Consider the following 23850-nt stretch of genomic DNA (forward strand, 5'->3'; position numbering starts at 1 on the left):
TTTAGGTCATTTGTATAAGAAACATAAAAATTACATACTGTTGTCTTTCTTAAGACTTATGGATGTTTGATATTCATAGCAAGCTTTTGTTATGTTAGCCTAGCTTGAAAGTATAGGCCACAAGGTGGGACTACATCTTGGACAGGACTTTAGCCATTGTTTCCTGAAACCAAAAATGAAGTGCATAAATAAAGTGTACGAGAGTAAGTTGTCAGAATATCTGTGTGGCAGGAAAAAAAACCAGCCCAATGTAAGAACTGGATGCAGCCCATTATAATGAAGTGACTGGCAAGTAATTATGCCGCAGGCTGAAAGCCACAAGAAGCTGTTTTTGTACTCGTCTTTTTCTGTTCGACTCATTCTAGGGCTCCGCAGCCGGCCCATCACAAGTCTACCCTGCAGTTCTCCACCTTGTGTTGTGTCATTTCATTCTTTTTATGTCCCACTTTGCAGAAGGGAAGCAAGAGTGACGGCAACAAATCAAAGAAAATCTTTGTCGGCGGGATCCCTCACAACTGTGGCGAACCTGAGCTCAGGGATTATTTCAGTAGATTTGGAGTGGTGAGTGCCAACAGGCTTGATTAGTCATAAAGTGCCCTGTTTTGTATGACTGGGATTTCTGAAAGAAGGCTATAGTGGGGGAGAAAACAGATCCCATCTAATTATCAGCAAGCATGTTTGTCAGTAGGTTTCTCTGTATTAAGAGGCGCTCTATGAAATAATAGATACTGAGTAAGGGTATGAGCTGGTACCAGAAAAAAAAAAAAACAGCTAAATTGTTGGGCGTGATGATTATAAATATAATTTGTCCTTGCCTTTTCTTTTAGGTCACTGAAGTAGTAATGATCTATGATGCGGAGAAGCAGAGGCCCCGAGGTAAAAGCTGATCCAGTTTTTTTCTTCATAACTTCATCTCCAACTACAATCTCATGACAAACTATTCTGACCCCAAGAGTAAGGCCACATTCAGTATCCAGTGACTGTATTCATGTGTACTGCAATGAAAAGGCCGTTTTCATGAGTAATGTTTCTAGAAAAGACACTTCAGCATTTAAAGTGCTATGAAGTTTTCTTCTTTATGCTTGGGCATTCATATGGCATAAAAAGAAAATTCACTGTAAAAGATTCACTGTATGATTCTTACAGTTAGTGCAAGATCTTTAATCATTTTAGAGGAATGCCTGAATGACTTTCCTACTTTTAAACACTTTTTGAAACCATATTGTGCCATTTTGAAAATGAATATGCCTGCTAGTATTCTTGTGCAAGTGCATTGCATCTTTTACTTGGTTATGTCAGCTAATCATCATTGGAAAATTCTTACAGGCTCTGTTAAGTAAAGTATTTTGGTACATATTTAAATATGATCAATGCACCTCAGATGATGAAGTCCTGCAATATTTTTATTGTACAATACTTATTTCAATACAACATCATTCTCATAAATAAAAACCATTGACATAAATAAAATACACAGAATTTGAACAGCACCCCATGATCCATTTTTCCCTTTACAGTAACAAAGACATTTTATTATATTGATTCTGTTATGAATTTGTTTGACAGCTTAGATGTAGAATATAAATTGACTGAAGGTTTCAATTAGCTTAGACGAGCTATCTATCTGTCCTCTGGACTTGTCCTAGATAACGCTCTTGCAGTAGTTAATGATTCTTTTTAGCATCAGTGACCTCTTTATTTTCTGTTCAATATTTTAATCTCTCTGGGGGAAAAAAACACAAAGGAATAGTTTGTCATTTGAAATGATCTGATGTAATCAAACCTCTTTAATTTCATTATTGTTTATACGTAGATGCATTTTATATATTTTATAAATATCTCATTTACATTAAGTATTATGTAAGTTTTATTTGTTTATTTTAATTTAGACATACTCTTTGACATTCTAAGTTACATATGTAAGTGTTCCATATGAAAGACTTAGTGCTTTTGTAAGTAAGCCCTCTCTATCTTTCTCTTTTCTTTCTCTCTCCCTGTTAATTGTTTGAATGTGATTAACGGTTTCTCTTTAGATTTTTCTTTTCTCCTCTAGGTTATTGTGTACTAAGTTATACTACAGAGGTACAGGCCACTTCCAAAATAAGAAATGGGCTGAAAAGTCAATAGGGTCTATGGGTGTAAACAAAGTTGCTGCAGTTTATTTTAGTGTATTTGTCTTTCTATGGCTCCTAGTGAGGATACAGCGTACCTTTTATAATTGTCCTATATCTCACACCACTCCTAAAAATAAAAAGGGATTTTTTGTCTTTTTTTTAGTACTTATCTAATAAAAAGGTTTGCAAGAAAAAACATGAGACATTAAGTTAAGCTGCCAGTAAGTCATCTCTTACTATTATTATTTTATACCCTTATCTTAATTTTTCCACTCTGGAAGGTTCTTTTTTACTTCTTGAACTAAACAATGTAAGTAAATATAAACTCATTAAAGATACGAAATAAACATTTGAATGCAATTTAAAAAAAACTTCTAAGCTATTGACGTAAAGCTACATATACAGTACGTTCTGGAAAGAGAACTGAAATTTTGTTTATTACATTGGTTTTCGGATTACAAGTGTGGATAAGTCTGGTTTGTTCAAAATAAATAATTTCATGTCCAAACTATTTAGAAGTAATTAAACTTGAACATTTATGACAAAAGGCAAAACATACTGTCTCATCATCTCTTGTAACATTTGTTTTAATGTTTTAAAAAGTTAGGAAATTAGCTGTAGAAGCATTAATTATCTTGTATACCTTACTCTTGCCAATGGTTAGTGCAGGAAAGTATGATAAAGCTTTGTCTTTTTATTAATGTTAGACACTTTTCTATGTGCATAATATGCCCATTAAAATGGACAAAAAAATGCCATATTTTAAAGAAGAACATAACATTTAAATTAAACATTTTTAAATCATGCATAGTGTATGGGTAGACAGTATTTTTAGTATGTGTCATGCAACAGGGGACTTTTTGACATAATATTGGAAATTTCAAACCCCAGTTTTCCCTGCTGATTCTTAATTGAAATTAGGCTAAGTCCCCCTAGTGTTCACAAAGATCTTCTCACTACGTACTTCTGTCGCCTGCAACAGACCCCAAGTCTTATAAAACTGGTTCACACTTGTTTATCATATCTACAGCTGAAGCTTATAATTCGTTGCTGTGGACCGAAGACTCGAGGGTAAATGTTCAGTGAATTAACACTGGCCTTTAAGGCAACCAGGAATAACATCCATTATTTATTTGTACAGTCACAGGAGTCATGAAAAATTGCAAATGTTTTCTTCAGTTATGATAATCTCACAGTAAGTTATTGTTTGGCATGTAACTTGCATGCTTTACTGAATTGCTATACATTACAAAAATATCTGTGAAACCCTGTGATGAGGACTGCTCTTGTGCCATAGTGGTTAATTGACTGGCTAGTGGCAGTCGTGTCTTCCTACCTGATTCAATTCACAAGTCCTTTGTTATGGAGTGTACTGAAACTGTTACAGATCAGGAAGCCATAAAGCACTTAGTGCCTCCTTTTGATTAGTCCCTTCATGTGTATACTCTTTTAGATGCTGTGTGCGGTGGCCAGACTTTTTATTCCAGAAGAGACATCCTGAAGTTAGAAGGGCATTTGGAAGCTTCATAGCCTGTTACCCACAACTCTCCCTCATTAGCCAATTTTTTTCCCAAGGTGGACCCCTACCTATAAAACGGCAAAGTTGGACCTCCTTCCTAAAACCATGCAAGAATCTTTGGCTCCCCCAAATTCTGTATTTAGAACCCAAACAGTTTGATACTCCACCTGCACTTTCTGACATGGGAGCCAGTGGCTCATTGGGTACAAAGTACCCAAGTAATATTTACTTATTGCACTTCCCTTGTCATTAATGTCAACAGTGGAAGGTCACAGGCCTTGTCTTTTCGCTTAGCTGGTGCTCGTGTGAGTTTTTAATATTTGTTCTAAAGTTCACATAGTCAGGTTAAACTGTATGTATATCCCCAGTTCAGACAACACTAGAAATACAGACTCCTAAGGGAAAGTTTGGTATAGAAGCTTATCCTGCAGATACAAAAATGTCTTAGGAGAACCTCCTCTCTGAGTGAATATTGTTACATAGAGTGTTCTTGGCACATGGCTGTGAAACAGCAGCCCAAACACTTAATGCATTGAAAGATGTGTAAGTTATGTATGTGTCCTAGAACATTATTTGTTATTTGGTTGTTGGATTATGTAGCCTGTTAGGGACTACAGTGTGTTTTTTAGTTTTGTGTATTCACATTATTTAAGTTTATGCTCAGGTCTAGAGAAAGATGTGATTGATTATACATTTGAAAAAATGAAACACTTTGAATATGATATTGCTAAAATGTAAAAACAATAACTGGAAGGTTGTGAGTTCAAATCCCAAGTGAGACACTGCTCTTGTACTGTTGAGCAAGATACCTCACTAGAATTGGTTCAGTAACATGCCTAGCTACAGTACGTAAGTGGGCTCAATTATAAGTTGTTTTGTATAAAAGCTTCAACAACATAAATTAGTTATGAATTAATAAAATGGATTAGAGATTTTTAGCTTTATTAAGGCACTTCAGTGGTTGAGATAAACTAGCTCAAATAGCTTGAGCTGGAAAAGCATTATTCAGTGTGAGATTAACAAAGCTGAAGAAAAGTGACAGGACATTGAATTCCACAGCAGTCTGCACCTATGATGAATCTTGTGACTGCACATTTCCCTTTGTGATCAGCACTTTTATCTCTCATTACCGTTTATACATTTTACCTTTTCATTTTATGAAAGTTCACACTATATATAACGTACATCATCCAGAACAAGAATTTTTCATGCAACTCAATTATAATGAACTCGCTCTTCTTTACAAAAATATGCTCTGTATGTCTTTACAGAACATTGTTTACACCCCCTAGACCATATATTCTGAATGTTGGAATCATTCTGTTAAACTGTAAAATGTATTATTGCTCTCTTAATGGAATCTGTTATTGGAAAGAATTTTGGCCTATATCTTTGTGTCATTATTGTAAGCAATCTCTTAATGTTTCATTTATAGGCTTATCTTGGCTTGCCCAAAAGAAAAGATGTTGGGAAAGCTTGGAGGAAGCTTTAGATATTGTTTGTACAATTTTTATGCATTAACAATGGCTGCTGTCAGCACTTGCTGTAAAGCAATATACCAAGGGGAAAATCAAGGTGGGGTTCGGATGAGACAGTATGGGAAATTAATGCTTATAGGTTGGTTTGTCTGTTGCCTGTTCAGTCTTCTTAACAGTTGCTCCTTTACTGAATTTGTTAAATCCATTTAGTGCACATGGAATACCTTATTTATAAAAGTCAATTGAAAACTTTGTATTTTATCAGTTTTTATCATTTCATTCAACGTTCACATAATTTTAACCCAATGTGCAGATCCCCTTTCTTATCTCTCAACAATTGAGGAGAAGAAATGGTTTATCTGGCATATAATACAACCAACAATCCCTTAACCATATCAAATATATTTGACAGTTCTCTCAAATGAAAAGAATTTTAAACCAAAAAACTATTGGAAAGCTGGAAATTCCAGGGAGACACCTGTAGTCAAAATGTTCCTCATAAAATCTGTGGAAAACTACAACTGGAGCAAAACATCTCTTAACGTTTCAAAGTAGAACAGACAGGTTTATTTCTAAAATGCAGGCATACAGGAACTGATGTGCTTTATCCGTGATGTACTAATTAATCCTTAGGTGATTAAGTTGAGGTAGGTAACCCATTTAACAGATATAGAACATCTTTAAAATTATGGCTGAGAACTGTCGTGCAAGAGAAATTAGTTATTTTTTCATGTGTTGTGGAGCACCGATCTGTAACATGGAAGAAAAGTCATTATGATGTAACAAAAATTTCTAGACTTATGAAACAGCAATCTGTTTTCCTTTTTGGGAGATCTCTGGTGTGGGGGAGTGTGCACAGTCTGAATACAGATGTTGGAGTGAAATTTGGAACAGCTGGGTATAGCACTGACCGGTGTTCCCTCAGCCCTGGCCGGTCAGCTGTTTTGAGCTGGAGGTCTGCAACGTTATCCGAACCCCAGGCATCGCCAACCAGTCTTGATGGAACCCTTGGGCTGCCCCAATACTGTTCTTCATCCTGTGTTGTCACAACACCCTGCTACCTTGATTCACTCTTGGTCGTTGGCTAGGTTTTGGATTTATTACTTTCGAGGCCGAACAATCAGTGGACCAGGCTGTCAACATGCATTTTCACGACATCATGGGCAAAAAAGTGTGTAGTTGTAGTTTTATTTTACCCTTAAGATCAGACTGAGGCTTGGGCGACTTAGCGTTTTAGCTGGGTCTGGTACCCATGCATATTTTGATGGGTACAGTGACTGGTTTTGTGCCTCTTTGGGTGTATTTTTGAGCTTTCTCCACAATTGAATGCAAAAGGATTTTTTTTGTAAAAGAAACGTTTTTTTAAGACTTTTTCTGTTTAAAACGGATAAGTGAAACCAATCAAAGCCAGTATGAAATGTAGTTTTCATTCCATTCTTCAGAAGAGAAGTAATCTTTGAGTTAGTCATTTTTGTTTGGGCATTGGAGACTCTACAGTCCTGTTGAACTGAAGTAACGAAGTATGAATTTTCATGAGCTTTCTGGTGGTGTGGTAACAAGTAATTTTTTTCGAATTTCTAGTTTTATTTTTTCACTCTTAAACAACCAGGTAAATCGTCTGCAGTCGCCCAAGGCTTGGTTAACAGAACCACTCCTTTAGGATGTTCATGAATAGCACTAATTTGCTAATTATAAACAATAAAGAAATTGATAGTGATTTTATTTGCAAAAAGTTCATTTCAGAAATGTACAGTTTTGCATTTACCTTTTTCCTCTTTAAAGCCTCTTAAAGGACTGGTTGCTATTTTGTTTTCTTTCTTTTCATTTTTCTCTTTTTTATTTTTTTTATTTTTGCCAGGTCACTTACTGTTTGAGTTCTTAGTAGAATTTAACATGTTATTTTGTAATAAAACCTCAATTAAGTGACCTCAGATGTAGAACCTCCATACTGTGTCATACTGTTCTAAAAATTGCGGGGATTGGTCATTTTTTATCTTTTCGTTTTCTAAGCAATTTTGTGGGATGGTAACCTATCAGCTATACAGTAGGTTTTCAGTGAGTTACCAGACTAATGTTTTTTTTTTCATTTAGATATATTGATGTTAATTGAAAAATGCATCTTTTTAAGAGATAGTCGTAATTCAATTTAGATAAGAGCAAATGCATTCCATCTTATATGAAAATGTGGGTCCAAAAGTACTGCACATGTCTTTTATTTCATCTTCATTTACTCGGTTACTGAGACAGGTTGTTTTTGTAGTGCTGCTTCCCAGCAGGGACCCTGAAGTTAATTAGGTCTTATAAGCCAGAACCCTATAGTGTCAGCACTGTGTTTCAATGTATGACTCCTCCCCCTGGTGTGCACTGATACACACTGTGCGAAATGATTAACGACTGAATCCGTTGTGTCCTAAACCCCTGCTCTACTTCTCAGTTGGCCTTCAGTGTCTATTTGGCTGGTGTCCGTTTACAAGTGTGTAATTATCGTGCAAGGCTATTGTAAGTAAGATTTAATAAAAGTTTCCATACGCTTTTTTTTAATACCCTCCACATTTTGTTTTAAAGAGGTTGCTTGTAGGTCGCAGCCTTTTAAGTAAGAGGTATTGAAGTTTGGTGCCTAATGCCCTGTGTTGGACTGGCAAGAAGTCCAGGGTTTCCCATTTTGCCATATTTGTGTAATTCTTTCTTAGCGCCTTGAACTTTTTACAGAAGTAGATCTTTTCATTTTGACCATAGCAAACTATGCCTCCATTGTGTCTTTTTCCAGTCTCCTTTTTTTCCCTCTTTCCACTGCAGTCTCCTTGGTAGTGTCCTCTCTCTTCGGTGAATCAAAGCCCTACATAAGCCATTGTTCTTTTTCTGACATTACCTCGAGCAGAGACTCAAAAAGAAGTTATAAAATTAGAAACTGGAGCAGAACGAATGGTGTCCTAAATCCCAGCTCTGATAGGAGGGGGCAGGTGTGGGCCTCTCCTAAGTCCTCAAATCCATCACTCGACTTCGACAGTGCCTCTGGGACTAAAGCCCATCCCGTTGTGCCGAGGAAGGGAGGCCTGTGCTGAAGCATGTGTAGCTAATTAGGTCTGTAGGGGGGGCAAATGTCATTTAAAATAGTGGGAGGGGGGGAAAAATAATTTCAAACTATTTTCAAAGTATTTTTTCCCGTTGTTGAAGAAAATCCCAGTAATTCCACCTTTTGATTCCTCGTTGCTGGTAGTTTTATTTTTTTTAGTTAAGCTCTTCACAGTTTCTTTATCAGATATCAGCTCTAGGTGTTTTTTTCAGCGTGTAATTTAGTTCCTTTTCTTCATTTTTCCCCCCCAGTTGTTCCTATTTTGAAACTTGGCAAGTTGTTGCTTGTTAGAACCTCACAGTTGACTTTGTGATGACAGTAGGGGGCAAACAAGTGTTGGTCAGAGTGACTCATATAGATGAAAATCCAGTGTACAAAAAATGTTTAGGTAGATGTAATAAATGTAGTTCTCATTCTTTTTAGCCTTTTAGCAAGTTAATTTTTTTGATAGATTGACTTGAGAAACTACTTCACCACGTAGGTTTTTAAAGCACTATAAAGTGGAACAGGACTGATTCTGCTGTCTGCTTGCTTGAGGCACTGCTAAGTCTCATTAATTTTACTGTCTCAGACGGGTCCTATTTTCCTTTAGCTTAGGCTCTAGTTAATAAAATCTGTGAATTGATAATGTTCACAGTTCCCATGGGGTCTCTCCTTTTTCATTATCAGCCCTGTTTCATTATGTTTTCTATTAAGAAAGAAGGAGCACTTAAAAAATCAACCTGTGTACTCTCAAAGGCCAAGAAATTAATCATTTTAGGTTAAATGGAAAAGTTGCTCTTTATCAAATTGGGGGTTAGGTATTTGAGCAGTTCTTTGCTTTTCTCCTGCTGACACAGTATGAAGATTCTGTTCTAATTTGACTTACAACTTTGTCCATTTGTATTATCTGCATGTTTGTTTATTTTTTTCTGTTAGATGTAAGTTAAGATTCTCTTACCACATCCATTCCCTTCTGAAATTCTATTCCAAGTTAAATAAAATTGAGATTCTTTAAGCGTTAGCCTGGGAAAGGTAAGTCTTGATCCTCCATTAGATGTTTTTATCAGTATAAAACAAGGGCCAAAAAACAGGAAATTAGAGAATCCTATGTTTCTCAGGTAGATGTATTGGTGGAACTTATGAAAAGGTTAATACAGGGGTTTATCATACTTAAACCTTTTAGTTTTTCATTTTTTTTACATTAATATATCCTTTAAAGAAAATAATAAAAAATTTACTTTAAAGTGAATTGTTAAGTACCTGAGAAACATATCTGAACAACAAAATGATCTATATAAACAGTATATGTATTTATATACCCTTATATTTAGAGGCCCAAATAAGTTACAATATATAAACTTAATTTTACGTTTGCTTAAAGTGTTAAGAGTAATGTTACTTACGGGTGTGAATTGGGTTTTGGGAAGGGGTTGAGGCAATGAAAGGCTCTTCTTGCCAATTGCTTTCTCCTTGTCCTCTCTGTAGGTGGAGGTGAAGAAGGCTGAGCCTCGTGACAGCAAAACCCCAGTCCCAGGGCAGCCAGGTGCTAACCAATGGGGAGCCAGAGGCATACTGAGTGCAGCCAATGGCTGGTCCCCACAGCCAGCTCAGGGCTGGCAGCAGGGCTATGGGCCTCAGGGTGAGTGGTGGAGATGGATGTGACGCCTGGGACATCGTGTCATTAGTGGCAATACAGACAACCTTTCAATCTGTGTGCAAGCCAGCACAGCGCAATAAGAGCGAGCAGGTGACCCTCCTGCATCATGTGCTTGGATGATTCCTTTGTAATACACATTCTCTGTGGTAGATGGCATGAGCTAAACGTCAGCATTTATTGGACCTCTTTTTGAAAAACTGTCTTTGAATAACATTAGAATGATGAGCATTGGTACAAGCTGCATTAAATTATGTATTATAGATGGATGCATTGAGGTATCAAGACTGACGTTTTGGAACTGTGAATTTATAGCTGCTTTTTTTACTTAAAATAGTATGTTGATTTAGGTTTTTATGGTATTAAAAGAATGGAAATCTGAACCATATTCATAATATGCCGTTTCTACAATATTGATTCCTGCAGGAATAAATTACATATGAACAGGCAGGTGTGGTTATCCATTTTAAAAAACAGCAGGTGATCGCTGACTGCATGTCTTAGGATTACACTGTTGAACTGATGATAAATCCAGCGCAGAGCCAGATTCGGCAGGACATAGTTTCTGTCATCAGAATTAAAATAAAAATTCCAATAAAAATATCCTCACATACAGTAGTAGGTTTTTGAGTTTTGGATGCAAACTTCTTGATTTATAAAACAGTTCTGTGGAATCCTAGAACAATCTTTATGCTTATAGTGTGAGGACTTGATTTTGAGGGACACATCTAAAATTAAACTCTTGTTTTACGCAAATCCATGAATCATCTTTTAATATGTCGTCAAATATTTCTGTCATAACCGAGGGACTGCCTACCTCATACATCATACATGCATACCTAAAATAGTGGCTTTTGGTTACCTTCTGTGATTATGCAGTCCGTTGAATAAAGACAGTGTAGATTTTTTTTTTTATTCTGGAAGCTAATGTGATGCCTTGTAAAAACAACCATCTGAGCAGGATACTTTCTTGCCAATTCATAACTCTTTCAACAGGCCCTATCATGGAACGTTTGTGTATATAGCAATTAACAATTTTTAGCATTTTGTTAATCTTCTCTTTTATTTTACCCCCCTTTTCTAGGAATGTGGATGTCCACAGCCCAGCCAATAGGTAAGTCATCTCGGAACATCGCAGTCAGTCCTGTGATCGGTGATCAGAATTTCCAAGACAGTTCCCAGTTTGTAGTTGTGATCAGGGACACTACTCTAGGAGATCCTATACTTCAGTTGAGAGGTTAAATCGAGGAGGCCAATATACCATGTTTCTGTAACAGTAGTTTACCCAGTGGTCCTGGGTACATTTCACTCAGGGCTTGTACAATATACTCTTCATAAAATTCCTCCTTAGTGCATTTAGTATAGTGCTCCTCTGTATACCAGATTTGTGTGGTCTTAGGGTGCTGGCTCTTGAAATATCTTTCTTAAATGAACTTTAAAAATGCTTTATCAATGTAGGTCCCCAGCAATTAGTCATTCCATTAAAATTAAATAAAAAAATGACTTTTTTTTCCACCCCTAGAGTGGTATCATTTCAAGAAACCAATCTCTTATGTTACTTTCTGCACATCTGGGTTACTGTCGTAAGTGAAATATGGTATAAACTTGATACAGGCACTTAAATGAAGTAATGACATTTATTTTTAGCTATTTTGACAACCATGTTTATTCTTAGGTTTAAGAAATGGTAATTTCATATTATTTTCATAAGGCTTGTAGCTGGAATAAAGAATACAAAAAAAATACAAAAAAGAATAGGCCACACATCCTGTCTAGGTTTTACTTACTAGTAACTAGTTAATTCAAGGATGCTATCCAATTATTTCTCTAAACAATTAACAGCATAGTGGCGTAGCTTGTTCCCAATAAACTATTTTAAGATGCTCCCCCAACCCTATGTGTAAAAAAAAAATGCTTCCTGTTCTCAGTTCCTCCTTCTTATTGTACTTAGTCCCAAGGGTAGTGAAATAAACACGTCAGACTGAAGATTTTTATTCTGTGAATTAACAAATTAGCATACAAAGGTAACTTGGTCATTGTAAAAACAATTACTTTTAACACAGATTTGATGCTGTAACCCTGGAATCTTAAAGAGCAAGAGAAATACAAGCTTATTTTAATGTATTTGTATTACATCTTTTTAAAAATGAAATATAAGAATAGTGTTTGTGTGAAGTCTGTGGGGATGTAATACATAATTTAATAATTCTGTTTATAGAAGTGTGTCTAATTAATTGTAAATTTAAGACATTAGTTTTAAAATTAACCGCGACTGATAGGCCGTTCTGTTGTACGCACTGTTAGTGCTGAACCTTACCGGTGCTGGGAAACAAGGTTGAGGTCTGTGCCGAAATTCAAACTAGAGCATCAACGGTGTTTGTTGTGGCCAAGATGTGCATTAATCATAAAAATGTCTTTAAAATTAACATTAATCAGAACATTGGAAGTAGGGATGAACAATCAGCTAATTTGGTACAGAAAACAGATGGACATTGACAGCATCGGTTCACAAGATGTGGAATGCCAACAGAACATGCTCTCAACTGTTAGAGGGGAATTTGCAATCTAATTCTAGTTGTTATATTGCCTAAAATATTCAGAGATGTGAATTGTTTATCATTATCCCATAATAAATCCATCCATCCATTTTCTAACTGCTTCTTCCAGTTCAGGTCCATTTATTATTACATGGAGATATTTAACTATTGGGGCTTCGTATAGCTGAAAATCTTTTTTTAAACGTAATGCCTGAATTTCAACACAAACCACTTGTGCTCTGGGCTTTTGACTTATATTCTTTTTACTGTTCATTTTTGTAGTTTTTGCTGTAGTGTGTAGTGAATCCACTGTAACACTTAACTATAATTACAGTGTAGGCACAACTGGCTCTCCATCACAGACTGGATTTTACAAATAATGTATAAATATCTTCTTTGTATATGTAGATGGCATGTCAGCATTTACCATTTGTCGTTGTGTTACTGTTGTGTTATTTTAAACTGCAGTCTTTTTTACTTTAGGCGGGTATGCACCTCCCCCTCCAGCTGGCCGAGGAGCCCCACCACCTCCCCCCTCGCCTTTTAATGCTTTCCTGGTAACAACCACCCCTCCTGGAGGGTTCGGAGCACCTCAGGGATACCCACAGCCTGGTTACGGCACTGCACCTCAGTTTGGTAAGTACCAAGAGACGCACTCTGTGGTCCTTCTGGTATATTCTTCCATTTTATGTCGTTACATATATACAGTCAACAATTTCCTTACAAGATCACTTCATCTTTGGCTTTGTTAATTAAGTTTTATGGTTGAAGGAACTACAAGGACCATACGGTAAGTGTATCATGCAAGGGTGAGAATTCTGATGGGACTGATTCTGGTGCAGAAATTTGGATTCAGCCCAGAAAAAAAAAACATTAGAATAAATTAAATCAGGTCATATTAGGCTACTAAAGATGTTTCCATGGTGACTCCATCATAGAAAAATAGGCTATGTTTGTTGAACCAATATGTGCGCGTTTCATAATAACATAAGGTTCTAATTGCTTTCATAATATGCTGATCAGGCAAAAATTAACAGTTGGTGTGTAAACTCAGATAAAAAAAAATAGATAAAATCTGCTCAAGTTTTTAATGATTACTCCATAGAACTCCTCTAATAATAAGAAAACAAAATGGTTTGCATGATCATTCACCAGCCCCATGAAATATGTCTACAGTCCTCTTCTTTCCTCCTTCCTGTTTAGGTTACGGGTTTGGTACCCCGCAAGGTGACCAGTTTGCTCCACAAGGAGTGCCCCCACCTCCAACCACCCCCGGAGCAGGACCTCTGGGCTTCGCCCCAGCAACTACCCCGACTCAGGACATGGGTAAACCCCCAACGGGACAGCCCGACTTCCCCTACAGCCAATACGGTAGGTACACCCAGGCAGCAAAGTGCACAAGCGTTTCAGAGTGCTCTCGTCTCCACTGTGTTTATCCCCCTGTACAAGAGCCTGCTTCACATGCATAGGCAGGCAATTACATCTGTTCAGAGCTCTCCAGACACTGATAAAATCACTGATGCAATGATATTGCATTGGTAATTTTCTCTTGGGGAAAAATACATGCTAATTATCTTTTTGCCTCTGGTCAGACTCCCCCATGAAACAGACAACAGCATAAGTATACAGGGCAGTAGCTGCAGAATGGAGAACTGTGGGTTTCTTAAGAATAACAGATTCTTAACTCTTAGGAATTAACAGAATTCTTAAGATTTTATTTTGAAGTTGTAACGTTTCAAAACTTTAAAGGAATTTGAATTCTGTACACTTTTATGTGCTGTAAGATTTCCTTGTGTGCAAAGACCTTTCCTTTTTTAACTTAACTCTGATCCTTTGGTTATGCCATGTCCATCTTTTGTTTGTTGTTATTCTTTTTTCTGTGACAGCACTAATGTAACTGGTACAAGACAGTTTTTATTTATAGATAACATTCTTTGTTAGGCTTGTTTAGGCAATTTTGAAAGCAAAAGGTGTCAGCTTTATTTCGTTGCCTGTAGATTGACAAAATACATAATGTGAGAATATTGCAAATCTGCAAATGCAAGCGCTTCAGAGGAGTCAAGGGGCATCTGAAGGGACTTTAACCATTACTTAACCTCTCCTGGTCAGTCCCCATTTCTGCTCGGTACACATGTAACCTTGTCAGGATTTTCCAGGTGCATTGGGGAGGCTGATATGGACAGGTAACCAATGGTAGGTGGAATTAGATCATCCTTGCTAGCACTGTTTTTGGTTGACGTTTCCGTGTCAGAGAAGTTGTGGAGAGCTGACAAATTGTGTCCCATAGATAAGCCAGGCTTGTAAGGATTTTTATATAGTGTGTCCATGCACCTCAGAAATGGAATGATAGACATAAGTGAACAATTGTTACTACTTATAGGGTTTATAAACAAACTTAAACTTATTGTTGTCACAAAATGTGTGAGAAAAAGATTTAAGAAGTTTCGTGGACAGATACAACCTTACCTAGATCAATGAGTGATTCTTTTTCCCCGTCAACATTATATATTAAGGCATGGTTTGTAAATACAGGAAATACTTTTTCTGGACTAGCTTTCACCCACAGACCCATCTACTTATCTAAATTGTTCCCAGGACTGTAGTTGCAAGTTAATTACATAGTGGATCAAGGTGGCTAAACATGTCAGGCTGTGCAGTTGTTCATTATACACAGCAAAGGATGATCTTTATGCACAAGTCATCAACTTCCACATTTTTTTGTAATTTTTGTAAAACCATCAATATAATAAAAAATATTTGGTCTCAATTAGCTCGTGTACACCTGTGCTTTCCATCTGTTATTCACGTCTGAAGTCATTTTCACATATCGAATCCTCTGGAGACTTTAACACGCTGTCTTTACTAGTGTTAACAGCAGGTACTTGATTGAGACGCAGTCATGTATATGCCTGTGACCGACAGCATTTCCACCAGCTGTGGGGACTCCACAGAGTTGCAAAATACACTGTGAAAATGAAAACATGCTTACCAGTCGGTGTTTCTGTGGATGCATGTTGGAAACCTAAATTGGAACTTAGTTGGTAGGTATTGCTGTGGTCTATCTGAGCACTATGTAGCTACAACTTAAGATAAAGTGTAGTTTTTTTTGTAACCTTCTGTTCCATTTTTTATTTTAGTTCTTAGTCTTTAATTTGCCACCTTTTAATTTTCAAAATATTTTTTCTGAGTCATACTAGATGTTGAACATTGCAACAGACGTTCAGTTTACATCAATTCTTATTGCACATTGACAGTTCTGATAATTCCATTAGTATGATAGAATACAGCACAACATATCATTAATATGTTATTAATGTTGCTTAGAGAGACAAATTACAGACCACTACAATTTGCAAAATTTAAATATTTCACGTTTTTTGTGGTATTACTTAAAAGGACGATACTTACAATTACTTTAAGCATTGTGTTGTCTTCTAGGACAGTAAGCACAACAAGAGCCATTCCCCTTTTCGTCCAGTCGATCATTTGTTTCTTTGGAATACTGATCACCGAAGTCTGGAGTTTCAGCTGATTAACTGGGCAGTATGAAAAAGCAGTAGGTTTAGGCAGGAACAGGAGCTACGACAGAGGCCTGGGTTATGAATGGGACGCCCTCCCTATTAGCAATGTAAGATAGGCTCTCTTGGGTTTAGTCATCCTGGTCTCCTCATCTCCCTAATAGGCTTGGGTAACTATCCTCAGGACCCTTCTGGCTACGGACCAACGCGTCCTTCTCACAGTTATGGTCAGGCTGAGCAGGGATATAGTGCAGGTAGGTGGAGTATTACCTTTCACACCACAAAGTAGCCGATAGTGGTAGAAATGGGAAACCGTTTTAGCTGATTGTTCTTTAAGTCATTTTCTTTGTTTTTGTTTGTATAAGCTGTTCCCCAAACATTATTTTCCTGAATTGACTCTTGTATGTATATTTTTGGAAGTATACTAAAATACAGCTATCTAATACTAAGTGGTGTTCTGTACTGTAATAGAAATTGCAGAGTAAGATGGGGAGTAGCTCTTAAATGCTCTTCAAAGATCAGTGAAGAGTCTCACCAGGTGTGAAAAGACTTTGAAAGTCAGTTCTAGTTTCTTTTGGTTCTAAGTATGAACTATGAACACAGAGGAGTATATTGTAAGCCACACTGGATAAGGGCACCTGCTAAGCAAATTAATAATTATTATGGCAGTATTGTACTGAATCCCTGATCTCAGGAAACAGTCAGTTCTGTGTGCTAAACCTCTTTCATACATGGTGAGAATCTCAAAGCAGAAATCTGAACTGTATGATTCCACCTCTTATAAAATAGCTGTAGTTTAATATACAAAAAACACGTTGACTGATGCCTATGCATCTTGGAACCTTTGTCTAGTGTCTTTCTGTATTCTTCCTAAATCAATTCTTTGCTGGTAAAAGGATGATCTAATTGTTATGAATGTATGCTTGTTTACCTGTGGCCTCATTTTTCATTCATCTGTTCCTTTATGTTAATTTCTTTGCTTTTATTGCAATTTTTATTTATTCCTATCCAAAGCTGGCTAGTGACATGACCCAGACTTGTGTTAGAAATCTCTGGGCCATATATTGACTACATTTATTGATTTAGTCACTCAGGAGCCCAGCTTATTGACATTTTTTCGGTAAGTTTGCCCTGCTGTTTACACAGAATTGAAAATCTCTTGTATTATATTGTACACATTGGAACAGGTATGGGAAGGTTTATTTCTTGTAAAACCTGATATGGATCAAACTGCAAGATGATGGTAGTTTTATCTGTTTTTACAGATGCATATTCAGTAGGTATCTGTACGTTTAGATTGGTTCCTAATGAAAGTCAAGGGTGATCTCTGAATGCTAAATGTATGAAACCACATTCTTAATGTGTTCAAAGTCCCACAAATCCCCTTTTTGGAACAAGCTTGAGGATGTTTTTAGTTACTAATTTTTCTGTATTTGCCCTTTTAGAAGAAAATTCTGATCTACAAAAGTAGGTTCAGTTTTCTTCCATACCAAAATACTTCAGGATGCTGGAGCCCAGATCAGTTTCTTTCCCCAGTGGATTGGAAATGGGTTATCTCACACTTGAATGAAATGTAGGAGACGCAAGAAAGTCATAAAAATTTCTTAAACAGCAGACATTGTGCCCTCAATTAATAATAATAATTCTGTTATCTGTTATATGAATTTACTAGGATCGCTTACAAATCAGATATTAGACTGTCATTAGTACTCAATCAGTTTACAAAATGTGTACATGTGGCATGATTTATACATTTATTGAGTAGTAAGCTGTATCATAACCCTTGTTGATTATTGCTATGAAATGGTTCACTAGCTTTTGACTCAAAAGTATGTTTTAAAAATGTCAAATCTAGTGACTCTTACATTTTTACATTACTTAGGAACAAAAGTAGCAAACTCTAAATGGAATGTTCATGTATTCATATGAAGATTATCATCTTGTCCATTTGTTCGTTGCAGTTGGAGTGGGAAGGCCTGAGGCCATGTGGGAAAATAACATAATTTCTGAAAAAGTACTTAAAGAGTGGCTTTTCTTTTAAATACACAGCATTGCATCAGCTAACATTGATAGATTTGGCAAATTTATGTTTTGTAACATCCTAATTTTTCTTTTTGGGGTTTATTCGTGTATTTTACAAACAGAAGAATATCATTCCTCAGAGCTTGCTAAAAACATGGAGCACCACGTTAATTAACCAGGTGACAATATGTCGGTCTACTTGAGTGGGTAGTTGATACTGAATACAAGACTGATTCACCTGTCCCTGATGTCACTACATACCAAGATCCTGGCCATCTCAAGCCCTTTTCCCCCCGTCTTATTCAGATGACTGTGTTTATTGAAACATTCATCAGTGGCTCACAGTGAACCTTTAATTCATCTTTACTTTCTAATTTTGCATACTCTGGAAATTTTCATGGTACTCAATCAGTGCATAGTGGAGGGTAAAATCTGAGGAATTTTACATTGATACCTTGACCACCCAGATATGTCAAGCTATCTCGCACTGTTCTGGACTGTGGGGGTCATGGGAACTTGTCTAAAGTGTGTATTCTGTTTTTTTATATACAAAGCAGGCTATGGGCAGGACATGGGTGGATTTGGGCAGAGCTTCGCAGATCCCAGCCAGCAAGCACCTACCTATGGGGCTCCATCTGCACAGCCCTCTGCAGGCCCCCAGCCGGCAGGGAACAGCTTTGGGCGCGGGCAGAACCACAATGTACAGGGCTTCCACCCGTATCGACGCTGACAGAGGGCACACCAACCACACAGTGTCTATCTAATGTCAGGGAATCTATTCTGCTCACGACTGGATTTCTGGTCTATATCTTCTATAACCAGGGATTCTGAATTCGAGGACTTTATTTGTGACAATCACATAAATACTTGATGGAACAAAATCTAAGAAAAAGAAAAAAACAACATAAAAGAACGGAAAAAGGATCTTTAAAAGATTTTTTAATGGAGGACAGTTTTTTCTTTGGAATAGATCTGACTGACTGTCAACCATCAGCACAAGATGAGACAATACTTGAGTATTCCGGATACACAGATGTTAACAGGGTCTCCAGTCTCTATTTCAGCTTTAATTAAAAAAATATTCAGGTTTTATTTTTCATGTTGTGATTTTGTTTCTTTTCTGAATTGTAAAGCATAACATTTAAGAAAAAAATATATAAATACATTTAAACAGACTGTGCAATTTTTTAAAAGAATTTTGTACTATGTACGCTTTGCTTGTTTTTTAATTTAAAGTTGTAGAATTCCCTCAGGTGGTTTTAGTGCATTTTGCACTTAAGTGAAAGAATCCCATTTCAAATAAAAATGTTTTAAAAAAATGAGTCTTCTGTAATCTTTGAACATTGTCATCACTGCATCAGTAGAAACAAACCAATTTCTGTTTCTGAAAACATATTGTTGCAGACCTAAGGAGAAAGGTAAATGTCCCATTACATGAACTTCCCTGCCGCAGATGATGCTGTAGTGCAGGAGTAAACGTTATTAAAGGCCCAGAACAGTCGGACTGTTGTTAAAACATGTATCATGGTGCATTCTGGGTAGTTCTGTGTGTGTACTGTAAAATAGTCAAAGATTCTGCCATATTGCACTGCTACTGGTTCCTAAATTTGTCAGAGAATTGTGCAAGACTATTGTTATTTTGTCTTGAATAATCTGGGAACTTTTGACAGCAAATAAAGCTTCTACTTAATATGTATACAGGTCAGAAATCCAGTGTCCATACTGAATTCCTAATCTAACGGTTGGAACATTGTTTTAGAAATCTATCAAAAATTGTATTCAACTAGATTTCACTTTTATGTTTGCAATTTTAAAAGTATAATTGCACAATCACTAATTGTAAGTACATATACAGAAATGCTCAGCACACTGGAAACAGTAGGATATCCTGAGGCCGGTTTCCTTGTTTTTCATGCTTGTAGATGAACCATGCGTACACTATGGTAGCAGCACGTTTTTCATGTATCCTCCTATTCCATGTCCTGTCTCGACTTCACAATAAAATGAACATCAGCAAAAAAGCTTAGGCAGGTTGCAGAAATGTCATTAAATTATATCATTAAGATGGCAATTAAACCCAGAAACAACGTTAACATCTATTACCTCCCAGATGTACGGCTCCAGCTCTGTGCATGATGTTTTATAGTCGTGTATCAAGATAAAACAAATTGTCACACTTTTATTGAACATCAACTAAAGGAGAAAAGGTATCAAAAAGACAAGTGAACAAAAATCATGGAACAATACGCTGCCAGGGGGAAATCGGGATACAAATTAAAATTTTACATACACATTTTTATTTGTGAATGTGTCTACCCAGTATTACAAACCGGTTTATCATAAGTATTATTTTTGCACACTACATGTTACCAAGTATAACATAATATCAAACACCTTTAAATCGAACATTCACATTTTTATGCCAGACGATAAAGTTTTGCAAGCCTGTCCAAAACAAGAGGGAACTAACGAATGCTTCAGTGAAAACTAGTGTTACTAGTGCAAACCCCAGCCGGATATAGTATTCCGCAGCGCCAGCGGAAGTCGTCGAGAATCCCGCGATAATAAGCTGCACGAGAACGAGATCTGTCCTTTCCGGAGAGACTCTGACAAGATGGTGGGTGCTGTTTTGTTGTCTTGCTTTAATATATTGCTGTAATCCGGAGCCATCGTAATAAAATACACACTACTACTACCTTTATCTATTGATAATAGAAGGGCCGTAGTGTCTGAGCGCTGCGTATCCAGTTATTTGCTCGGAGAACGCAAGAGTTTACGTTTTTGTGGACGCTTATCTGAGGCAACCCATGTAGTACTTACCCTGTTCAAAATTGCATGCCGCTGAGCGCACACCCATGAAATGCAGTCGTGAACCGTAGATATTGTACTTAATCGTTTTGGACTTCTTACATGTTAACGTTTTCGCATATAATAAAAGTCGCAGGACTAGCTCGATCGAAGTGTCTCAATCGCTTCGCTCCTGTGTTTCATATTAACGGAACTTACTGTGACTTCTGTCTGGGTTGATGTGTCCTTACTCTCGGAGTCTGTGTAAAAACAACGACGTTTAAAAGCCTGACACGCTATATCAATCGTTCCATCCGCCACTGAATGTTTTTCCTCATTGTAGCGAGTTTCGCAGTACTATGTGAGGATTTCGTGTCCCGCTTGAAAAGGGATTGGCCTGTAGCTGGTCTTCCTGTAGTAATACATGCGTTGTTAGGAATTTTCTTGTCTGTATTAACTTCGCTTGGCTTTAGATGAATGAACGGATCGCAGTGACGGATAATGGCAGTCAAGGCCCACAGCCTTTCCCTGTTAAGGTCTGGGTGATAATTCAGTATGTAGCATGAAAACCTTGTGGGTAGATGTTACCTGTCTTCTGAAGGCTATAAGCGTTTGCTTCATGCCGATGGAGGCTGGGTGAATGCTGGAGCTGTCTCTCTGCTGTGCTGCCTGGTTGGTGGTGGTTTTAACTGGCTTGTTTTCTCCTTTTCCTCCAGGCGGACGTTGAGCAAAAGAAGAAGCGTACCTTCAGGAAGTTCACCTACAGAGGGGTGGACCTGGACCAGCTCCTCGACATGTCCTAGTAAGAGCCTCTCTTTCACTGTAATCCTGCCAGCCCAGCTGCTAGACAGGCACACACTCATCGAGATGTCTTCCAAAGCAGCACTCCAGTCTTTAAAACCAATCGTTTTCATTGAAGCGCTGACCTTCGGTAGCAAGAACAGTACAGTACTAAATGTATCTTTGCTGTGGTTCCAGTTTTTTTTTCATTAGGCCTAGAGCAGGTTGTGAGCAGTCCTGGTCTTGGATGACAGGTGTGTCTGCAGGTTTTCCTTCCAGCTTGACTCTTAATTTTAATCGTCTTAGCGGGACCAATTCAGCACCTCTTCCTCCTAGCTCCTCGGCTGCTGGTGCTTTAAAGAGCTCTAGAAAACCGGCAGACACAGCGGCCCTATAGTACGAGCATGTCCTCACTGTGGCCTAGCTGTTCCTTTTGTGTTGTATTTTGTGGAGGAGGTTTGCTTGCAATATCATGATTTTTCACTGAAGCTTGACTTTTCCATCTATTAAAGATGCAATGTTGAGGTATTCTGCCGAAACCCTCTTAAGCACTTTATGCAGCTCATGGGTATGTAAGAGACATATGTGCCTCTTATCCTAGCATGGATTTAAACTGTGATAAGTGAAAAGCGTTGCTGGTATAATATCCATGCAGATTGTGTGCTTCCAGAGTGCACTGTCAAGTGTCTTGAAGGTCCTTTCCTCGATCTTTTAAGTCTCATTCCAGTGCCACATTAACCCCAGCTAGCAGAAGGGCCAGGTCTGTGATCGTGGCTTTCCCCTTTCGAAGGCTGGGTACAGTTTTAAGTTTGTTGCGCTTAAGAGATGCTGAGTACTTCCGTGTTCAGCGTGGGTGACTATCCCCAGGTTCTTTCTTTGAGGAGATTTTCTCTAATGAACCGCAGAAAGTGATGAGTATTTACAGTGAAGTGAAAATCATTGAAGGTACCTGAGATCTCCATGGGGAAAAACAAAGACCATGCACTTGTCTTTCTGTCCAGCGAGCAGCTGATGCAGCTGTACTGCGCCCGTCAGCGCCGGAGGCTGAACCGCGGGCTGCGCCGCAAGCAGCAGTCCCTCCTGAAGCGCCTGCGCAAGGCCAAGAAGGAAGCCCCCCCCATGGAGAAGCCCGAGGTGGTGAAGACCCACTTGAGAGACATGGTGATCCTGCCAGAGATGGTGGGCTCCATGGTGGGAGTGTACAACGGCAAGACCTTCAACCAGGTGGAAATCAAGGTGAGAGATGTACTGTTGGCAAACTCTGGGAGTTACCTGCGAGCTTCCATAAGCTGGTCACTTTTCCGCTCAGCTAAAACCTTTGCGAGTGAAACGCAATGAGCACGTTTAAGTGCAGTTAATTCCCTGTATTGCAGCCTTCCTGACATAGTACTAGAGTTTGAAGGTGGAGCACAAGCAGAAAAAAGCAGTGTTTTTAAATTTTACCACATTAATACATTTGCTGCACAGAATGTTGTCATTCATCAGTCTGTTGTTGTGCTATTGTGCGTACTCTCCAGGGTTAACTACAACTTTGGAACTTACCATTTCATGGAAGTATAAATACCATCCAGAACTGAAATGCAGGTTCAAGCCCATCGTGATGTGAGGCACGCTCTGTGTTACAACCTCAATTCTACATGGTTTCATAAGTGATTCCTTTCACAGATACTGTGTTACACTGGCCTGTAAAAATGGGTCTTGATATTTCTGGCTCCAGGGCTGCTCATTGATTTTTTTTCCCTTTATCTATAACTGCGTATAACGTGACTGAGTTGTCTCTGTCTAGATTACCTTTTTCAGCTTAATTAGCTATTCACAGTGAGCACTCGTAACCCGTTACCCTTTGTGAGATTTGTTTTTGCCGCTAGAGAAAACGCATCACCTTTATTGCTTTTATATGCACATGTATTTCACAACGCTGAAGGGGTTCTTCTGTTCCTGTACAGCCCGAGATGATTGGCCACTACCTGGGCGAGTTCTCCATCACATACAAGCCTGTGAAACATGGGCGTCCCGGTATTGGAGCCACCCACTCCTCCCGTTTCATCCCCCTGAAGTAAAAACTGCAGTGTCTTGCCTGTAAATAAAAAAAGTGACTTCCAACAATTTGCACAGCCTCTGTCTTTTCTGTGTTAAGCTGTCTGCGGAACAAACTTTGTGGTCTTGTTCAGGAAAGGTAATGTTCAGAACTTGAAGTAATGTAAGTGTTCTGCTTTTGACAGCTGATCTCTTAGATCCTGTGAGAGGTAATGTGCCAGGGTTACATGCCCACTCTTTTTGGAAAACATCCTGGGATTTTTAATGATCGGAGAGAGTTGGGACCTCAGTATTATCGCATCTGAAGGACAGCACCTGTCTTACAGTGTAGTGTCCCCATCACTATACT

General features: G+C 38.0%; 2 protein-coding genes and 1 non-coding gene across 5 annotated transcripts in view; all 3 read left to right on the plus strand.

Annotated features, from left to right (window-relative positions):
• The window catches only part of dazap1 (DAZ associated protein 1), a 28189-nt gene extending 8973 nt beyond the window's left edge, over window positions 1–19216 (plus strand). Inside the window, exons 5-13 of one of the 3 annotated variants that reach the window (XM_088907337.1) lie at window positions 454–561; window positions 828–876; window positions 6200–6282; window positions 9652–9805; window positions 10905–10934; window positions 12841–12993; window positions 13561–13728; window positions 16040–16129; window positions 18452–18762. In XM_088907337.1, the coding sequence (XP_088763463.1) occupies window positions 454–561; window positions 828–876; window positions 6200–6282; window positions 9652–9805; window positions 10905–10934; window positions 12841–12993; window positions 13561–13728; window positions 16040–16129; window positions 18452–18627 (1011 nt within the window). In that variant the 3' untranslated portion in view covers window positions 18628–18762. Of the gene's footprint in view, window positions 1–453; window positions 562–827; window positions 877–6199; window positions 6283–9651; window positions 9806–10904; window positions 10935–12840; window positions 12994–13560; window positions 13729–16039; window positions 16130–18451 lie in introns of all 3 variants that reach the window. The other 2 variants (XM_088907338.1, XM_088907339.1) reach the window with 2 other exon arrangements.
• A 745-nt stretch (window positions 19217–19961) lies between these two features.
• Window positions 19962–23570, plus strand: rps15 (ribosomal protein S15). The gene is made up of 5 exons (XM_088907328.1): window positions 19962–20009; window positions 20398–20514; window positions 21401–21486; window positions 22466–22700; window positions 23411–23570. The coding sequence occupies exons 1-5, from the start codon at window positions 19962–19964 to the stop codon at window positions 23522–23524; spliced, it is 600 nt and encodes a 199-aa protein (XP_088763454.1). The 3' UTR covers window positions 23525–23570.
• LOC148813942 (small nucleolar RNA SNORA35) lies at window positions 22136–22267 on the plus strand. The gene has a single exon (XR_016086200.1). It is a non-coding gene; the product is annotated as a small nucleolar RNA SNORA35 (small nucleolar RNA).
• Window positions 23571–23850: the final 280 nt, after the last annotated feature.

The sequence above is a fragment of the Atractosteus spatula genome, chromosome 28, assembly GCF_055471065.1.
Source record: "Atractosteus spatula isolate fAtrSpa1 chromosome 28, fAtrSpa1.hap1, whole genome shotgun sequence".
NCBI lineage: Eukaryota > Metazoa > Chordata > Actinopteri > Semionotiformes > Lepisosteidae > Atractosteus > Atractosteus spatula.

Excerpts from the sequence above, each read along its gene's own strand:
- rps15 (XM_088907328.1), top strand. The coding sequence starts at position 19,962 with ATGGCAATTAAACCCAGAAACAACGTTAACATCTATTACCTCCCAGAT. Across the intron at positions 20,515-21,400 it reads GGAGAGACTCTGACAAGATG|GCGGACGTTGAGCAAAAGAA; the intron begins GTGGGTGCTGTT and ends CTTTTCCTCCAG. Across the intron at positions 21,487-22,465 it reads CAGCTCCTCGACATGTCCTA|CGAGCAGCTGATGCAGCTGT; the intron begins GTAAGAGCCTCT and ends CTTTCTGTCCAG.